The sequence below is a fragment of the Erigeron canadensis genome, chromosome 4 (assembly GCF_010389155.1).
Source record: "Erigeron canadensis isolate Cc75 chromosome 4, C_canadensis_v1, whole genome shotgun sequence".
NCBI lineage: Eukaryota > Viridiplantae > Streptophyta > Magnoliopsida > Asterales > Asteraceae > Erigeron > Erigeron canadensis.
Window position 1 is genome coordinate 19,531,442 of NC_057764.1, and position 8,008 is coordinate 19,539,449.

At 31.4% G+C, this 8,008-nt stretch overlaps 1 protein-coding gene across 1 annotated transcript; it reads left to right on the forward strand.

Annotated features, from left to right (window-relative positions):
• Positions 1 to 314: 314 nt before the first annotated feature.
• LOC122597106 (coniferyl alcohol acyltransferase-like) lies at positions 315 to 2,745 on the forward strand. Its single transcript, XM_043769738.1, has 3 exons — positions 315 to 728; positions 1,446 to 2,003; positions 2,338 to 2,745. The coding sequence occupies exons 1-3, from the start codon at positions 315 to 317 to the stop codon at positions 2,743 to 2,745; spliced, it is 1,380 nt and encodes a 459-aa protein (XP_043625673.1).
• Positions 2,746 to 8,008: the final 5,263 nt, after the last annotated feature.

Below are 8,008 nucleotides of genomic sequence, written 5' to 3' on the forward strand. Positions count from 1 at the left end.
ACCTTTGCATGGGATGGGGGATCGAACCCATGACCCTTGTCTCCAGATGATCGAACACCTTAATCATATCTCAACTAAATATATTGCTCTTGACTTAAAAAAAAAATTAAAAAATAAAAAATAATAGTATAAGAAAAAAAAATATTTAATAATACGAGTAACTCATGTCCTAAAATAATAAATTTAAGATTGATATTCCACCATAAATGAGTAGTGATTCCCTTCCTATAAATTGCCACTGCCTCTCCTTCTTTATTTGCATATATCTGAGACATACCTTTCTGTATCTATCTGAATTAATTTCTCTTACAAAAATGGGCATTAACACATTTTTAGTGAAGGTGATTGAAAATGCAGTGGTGCATGCAGAAGAACCATGGCATGACCATTGGGTACCATTTACAAACTTTGACCTAATTGTGCCACCTTGTGATACAGGTTCAATCTTCTTCTACAAGAAACCCTCTGACTACATGAATTTCACGACGATAATAGACTCCCTCAAAGCCTCACTATCTCGGGTTCTTTCGATCTTCCCGCCCCTTGCTGGCAGGATAGAATGGAATGCAGATGCAGGAGAGAATCAGTTTCACTGCAACAATCAAGGTGTCGATTTTGTTGTAGCTGTTGCTGACGTGCAACTCAAGGAACTCAACTTTTACAATCTAGATGAATGTGTTGAGGGAAAACTAATGCCCAGGAACAAACGTCATATAATTTCCATCCAGGTAATTAATTACTGTTTGTGATGTTGACACCCAATCTAATTTATTTTTTTTAAAGGCAGCAACGGATAAATGGCTAACATCCCCACACGGATGCGCCCACACCGGCTCAACTCGATCATGCATATATGGTCGCGTGAAACAAAGTACTGTTTGGGTGTTAGAGCTTAGTGAGCTCAATTAACGAAGATTAAAATAATATATATTGATTAATTTTAATCTAATACAGTAATGTCGGAAGTTCTTTTCTATCTTTAGATAGAACCTGGAAGCAGCTGCTCTACACCTACCGGTAAGGGTAAGGCTGTCTACATCTTAACCTCCCACATACCCGTCGAGGTATTAGGACCCAAAACCCGTGGAAGACGTCATTGGACGTTACTTACTTACAGTATTATTTGCATACATACATATAGAGAAGTTGGTTATCGTAAAACAAATATTACGAGTAATAAAGTAAAAAAATAGGATAACATCTGGAAACTGGATCATGACAAAACTCATGCACGAAATATATACATTGATTGTAAGAATTTTTTCATGATACACAATAATAGAGCCCCTGGATGAATACGTCACAGGTTCGAATTAATCTTGCAACTAGGGGGTTTTTCCCAATTTTTTGGGTTTCCTCCTGAAAGTTAGTAATTTGTCTTTCTTGTAATGTTGATTATAAGATGATTTCACATTATTACATATATCAATGTAAATTAAATGCAGGTTACAAGGCTAAGCTGTGGTGGAATAGTAATAAGTTTTTTAAACAATCATCGGTTAGTTGACGGGTACTCTGCAAACATGTTCATGTCAGCATGGGCGGACATAACTCGATACAATTTTACATTTATACGTCCTTCGTTTGAGAGGTCTTACCTAAAACCAAGGTCCCCAACCAATTATTCGCCTTTAATTAAGGATATGTTTACCGTGTTACAACCACCATCTAACCCGACTGAGGACATAAGTCATGATGATGACTATTTACTCGTTAATCGCATGTACTACATTAAAGGTGAACAACTTGCAAAGCTACAAATGTTGGCAAGTGAAAATGGGTGCAAGAGGTCAAAGGTAGTTTCATTTACTTCTTTCTTGTGGAAGCAAGTTGCATTGAGCATGGAAGATTCTGGAAAAGGTAGTGATGAAGTGTGTAACGTGGAAGTTCCTGTTGATGGAAGGAGAAGGTTAAGCAACAAAGGTGATGTTCAGAAAGGAAAACTAATGGATTCGCACTTTGGCAATTTAATATCGTTGCCGTTTGGGTCAAAAAAACCACAGGTAATTAATATGAGTGGTGATATTAGTATCAGTAGCATTTATAAAATTATCATAAAGTACCAGTTATATAGCACACCATACAAATGTGTGGTATATTTATCGGTTTTTGTGGTATGAATATTATCACGACCTAATTAATTAATATATATAATGTAAACCTTGATTGAACTTATTTATAAAGGATTATACTTCATTTATTATAAAGAATCCCATAATAAACAAAACTCTGTTTTTCTTTTCCATTTTCAAAATACAAAACCACAAAACTTAAATCTAAGGGAAATATTATAAGGATGATCATTGTGGATCTGAAAAACTCTATTTGATACATTAGGAGTTAAAGGGGATGTCATTGAGCAATGTAGCAACAGAGGTTCACAAGTTCTTGCAGATTGCTACTACAAAAGAGCATTTCTTGGATATAATAGATTTTGTGGAAGAACAACGGCCACAACCACTAATATCAAAAGCATTTGTCGGCCAAGGGATGGCATTCTCAGTGTCAGCAGGACAAAGGTTTGAGGCCATGAACGGGATAGATTTTGGGTGGGGTAAGGTGAAACTCGGGACATGCCATCTTCCGTCTAATAGGAGTGATAGTTTTGTGATGATAATGTGCAGTCCAATAAAGAACGAGGATTGGGTTGTCTTCATGCGTATGCCAAAGAAGCACTTGAACTACATTGAGACACAAGCTAGTCATATGCTTAAGCCCTTGAATGCCGAGTACCTCAATATCTAAATGTTTCATGGTTAGCATAAAGTTGTGAAAAACAACAATGTTTTTCTTAATTTCTTATATTGTACTTTTGTTTGAGTGGTTGTTCATCAATAAACATTTAGATATAGGATTTGAAAACTTTTTTTTTTTTTTCCTTTCTAGAAAGACCATAAGAACTTTTAATATCCAAGTGTTTCTAGAAAGACCATAAGAACTTTTAATATCCAAGTGTTTCATTGTTAGCAAGAAGTTGTGCAACTTTGTTTGGGTGGTTTTCCATTAATAAACTTTTATATTATATGGTTATCCTCTTTATACTGTAGTATTTTTGTAAGAATTGCGAAAATGTTTAAATCATGTATAAAATCACATGTGAATGCTTTCAGTCTCATCTAAAACATAATGACATTCATATGAGAACAACAAAATGTTAAAAAAACAAGTAATTTATATATATATAACTTGATATGTACATATATAGTGTGAATGATACATATAGTTTCTCTAAATATTCTCTAAAACAGTCAACCTTCCATAAGTTTTTTTTTTTTTCGAACGGCGGGTGGGAAGGTTGTTCCATCGAGCTGGGCAGTGACATTCAAACGGGCAGTATGCTCAGGATTCGAGGCGCCTTCCACCGCTAGTACACCCAAAGGGAGCCCATTTTATACTAAAGAGGTAAATGTCCGAGGTCAATGGGAAATACAAGATTTGATCTCATGACCTCCAAGCCAACATCCCCTCTCGCCAAGATACTCAAAAGGTACCCCAGTTGGCCAATGTGTCAGAAGCTAGGTGGTTAATTAGTCAACCTTCCATATAATTCTTATTTACCATTATTTACATTGATTTACGGACATTTATACTATTATATATATTTATATTTTGAGAACCCATTTTTTTAACAATTGTGAGAACTCCTAAATTTTATATTGGATCACATGTTTTTTTTGTTCATTCACATGTGAAACGTTATAAAAATATATGTTGCAGAAGAAAAAAAATTTCAAAACCTTATTTATAGCCATTTGTACGTCACATGTGAACGGAAAACGTGAACAAATTCATTCACAAGTTCACAAAAGGCTACTTTAAAGGTTTCTTCAAAAATTTTCTTCTACAACATACATTTTTTTATCATTTCACATGTGAATGAACAAAAGAAACATGTGAACAAACATATAAGTTAAGAGTTCTCATAGTTCTTACAAAAAATTTGGTTTTCAAAATAAGAAACTATATATATATATATATATATATATATATATATATATTGCCGGTAGAACTGGGATTAAAAAAAATAAAACGAACTTCTAATGCTGACCATCTAAAATAAAATGAATTTTTGATCTAAACCATCTAAAATAATAAAAGTCAAACCTTTCTAATTAATAGCACCATGGACTTTACATATATAAATAGTAACACTTCCTATAAATAAACAAAAGAAACGGCATTACAAACATGCTAACACTTTTATTAAAAACAAAGCACGACATCACCTAATTAAGTACATATATGTTAACACCTTTTAGTTTTTAAGCAAGAAAATAAAACAAGCACAAGAAAAAATCACGACACTACCCATTAACATGCATATATGCTAAAATGTTTTTATATAAAACTACACTTATGTCCGCGTAATGCGGCGGTGGTGGGGTAGTGATGACGGAGGTGATGTTGGTGACGGTGGTGGCGGTGGCAGTGGGGATGACAATGAGAGCGACGATGGTGGTGAATGTAAAGTAATTATATATATATATATATGGCTACCATAGAAATAAAGCTAACTTTTAATCCTAACCATTAAAATTCACAATCCTTTAAATCTTGGCCTTTAAAATTCAAAGTCAAATTTCTAAAATTATAAAAGTCAAAAGATATAAACAAGGTAACTTTTCAATTGTATTAAACATACTAACTAATTGCTTTAAAAAATTTAAGTACATAGTACACTAAAAAAAAAAATCATACGACAATGATAAGAGTGTTTATGTATAACAACATACTTTAATTAGTTATTCTTAAATTACAGTAGATAAATATTATTTTTTTTTTTGAAAGGTGAATTTCTCTTGAATATTTCGTGTCATGATTCGACAGCGAGAGGTCTAGCATACGTTGTCTTAACCATGTCCGCGCTAGAGAGCTCACTCGAAGTAGAAATGCCTATTTCAAATACCCAATGGGGGGAAAATTTAATTAGTTTTGAATTATATATGATGAATTATGTTTGATATTTTCACATTTTTGATCGATTAGTTTCAAATTAATGGAAGTTTTCTATTTTAGTTAATTTGGTAAATGGTAAACTTATAAACTCTCACACCAAATTTATAATTTCTAAGAAAAAAAAATACTATAAGAAAGAATATGATAGATTTTTTTTTGAACGGCGGATGGGAAGGTCATTTCATCAAGTTGAGCAGTGACATCCAAACGGACAGTATGTTTAGGGTTCGAAACGCCTTACACCGCTGGTACCCCTAAAGGGAGCCCATTACATGCAAAATTTTGTAATCATAGATTCAAAAATAATTAGATGTTAGAGTTTTTACATAGATTAGAAGTGTGTTCGTGTAATACATGGCATCCAAATATTTTTTAAATGTTATCGTAAGGACATGAAGTTAAAAAGTAAGTGACGGTTTCTGGCTGCTGGCATCCGTGAGGGTTGTGTAACATAGAGAGTTTAAGGTGTATCATACTACAAAGTTGAAAACCTTTGGGTAATATCCAGTAGCCACTAGCCACCACTTTACAGGGAGGTCAAATTTGAGATAATCAAGGATTATTAAGTGACTGAGAATCATCTGGACACTATCCTGACTGGAGGATTAGTGGATACCAAATGGTACATTAGATGATTTCCATCCAATTACCTTTTTTTACTACAAAGTTGAATTTTTATTTGTATTGTTTTTACATTACCATTTGTTGTTATATTGACTTTTTAATTACGATAATATATAATATATAAGCACAACCCAGTTATGTTGACATGTTGCACTCTCTGATCTAACTCTAAACATTAAAAGTTTCATGTTCAAAAGTTCAACTCGTGATTGACCCGGGTTTACAGAGTTGGCCAAGTTATAGGTTAGTCGGTTGATAAGTAAAATAAGTTAATTAAATTATAGGTTAGCGGGTTGATAAGTAAGATAAGTTGGTTAGTCAAGTATGCTTTTAAGTGGATTGGTTTTGATTAAGTATGTCAAATCAGTTGTTTTTAGGTCAATTTCATAACCCGGTCAACGATCGGGTATTGGTCTAGTTGATGTTAAAGGTGATATTATAATTATTTTAAGTGTTGGAGGATCTATACTGTAAATTATTTCATTTAGGATATTATATGTATATTAGATGGAGATATTTAAATTAATAAATAAAAGAGAAGATTTTTAGTTTTTCAAAGACAAAAAGTTTAAGGAAAAAAAATAGATGATTTGTTTTATTAGATAATATAGATTACAAACATTAAATGCAGATCTTAATCTTTATCTTTATATATTTATAAATGATTTAGCAAAAGTCATTATATCAACAAGTTTTCTTCGTTAATACACTTCTCATTTTACGCTCTCACCAATTACAAACAAATCAACTAAGATGGAAAGAGTATTATATTTTTACTTTCAATACAAAGACACTTACGAAATTATCAGTATTACATATTAATTTATTATGATTTAAAATTTAGTTTGTTATTTTTATTAATAAAAAATTGATTCATTAAAACTTTTAAATGGGTTAGCTCGTTGATTTCACGTTATACTAGATTTCAAGCCCGTGTTCAATACACTACAGCTTACGACATTATCAATATTAATTGTTACGAGTAATTTATTATAATTTAAAATTTAGTTTACTATTTTTATTAATAAAAAATTGATCCATATATTAACACTTTTTGATTTATCTTGAGATATCTTTTATAAAATACACTTATCGAAGCTGTTTATTATGACATAATTAGCCATATTTTAATATTACAAAATTATAATATGCATATCAAAGTTGTAAACTTGACGATATTTATGGTTTAAAATTTAGTACACTATATTTATTAATAAAAATTGATGCGTATATTAAAACTTTTAATTTTATATTGAATTATTTTTTTTAAATATGCACATCGAAATTGTTTACTATGACATGATTACCGATGTTTGAATACTACGAAATTATAATATGCTCATCGAAATTGTAGTATGTTTTATTATTACATATGATATATTACATTCTTATTTACATTATTCGAAATAATATCTTATTTTTAGACAAAACATATCCTAAATAATAATTCAAATATTTGTATTTTAATTTATATCTTTATAAATGGTTAAAAGATTCTTCTATATTATTACAGAAAAATACAATCGTTTTCTTCTCATTTCACGGCATCATAATTTTCAAGCAATAACATGACCAATGTAATATTCTAACATTCATTCTTCTCTATATGATATTATTGCTTTAAATAATTATTAATATATTGTTATTTATGTTTCTTTCAATTTTTTACATGAATATTTAACCTTATATAAAGCAATTAATAACTAATACAAATATAAATATAATTATATTAGGTGAATGGGTTGGTTGGTTGAAAATAACCAATTAAACCCAGCCTAATATCAACATCTAAATCAAAACTTTCAAATCCGTAACCCAAACTCAAACCCAAATTTTTATTGGTTGGCAGGTTAAATGAATTGGTGGATTGATTGCAACTTTTCAGGTTATATGACTTACGGGTTGGTGGATTGATTTCAACTAAAATGGGTTATGGGTTGGTGGATTGATTTCAAATAAAATGGGTTATGGGTTGTCGGATCAAATGAGTTAATGGGTTAACCTATTTTTAAAAAATACTATATCATTTTCGTCTTTGGTAAATTTACCAACGGCTATAGTCATCGTAATCCCCCTATTCAACTACTTCGCCCATTCCGAACACCTCATATTATTTTCAGGGCGTCCAAAGAGTCGATAAATTTAAAATATTTTGGGGTGATAGGTTGACCTGTTAATCCAAAAGGTTAAACAACCCCGACCCCACAAAAACAAGTTAGCGGGTTACCGGGTCGAGATTTCACAACCCTAACCCACATTTCCTGGGTCGGTTTTGAAGTCGAATTTTGGGTAAGATCCAAAATATACAATACTCATTATCTTAACATTATGCTTGATTTTATAATAAAATTCATTTTGATATTTTTTGCTATGCATGATACATGTACTATATAAGTTTACTTGGTTACCCGGTCACCGGGTATTAATC

What these genes read in the sequence shown, in the direction of transcription:
- LOC122597106 (XM_043769738.1), top strand. Translation starts at nt 315, where the DNA reads ATGGGCATTAACACATTTTTAGTGAAGGTGATTGAAAATGCAGTGGTG. An exon ending in GTCATATAATTTCCATCCAG is followed by an intron (nt 729 to 1,445) that starts GTAATTAATTAC and finishes AATTAAATGCAG; the next exon opens with GTTACAAGGCTAAGCTGTGG. An exon ending in TTGGGTCAAAAAAACCACAG is followed by an intron (nt 2,004 to 2,337) that starts GTAATTAATATG and finishes TTGATACATTAG; the next exon opens with GAGTTAAAGGGGATGTCATT.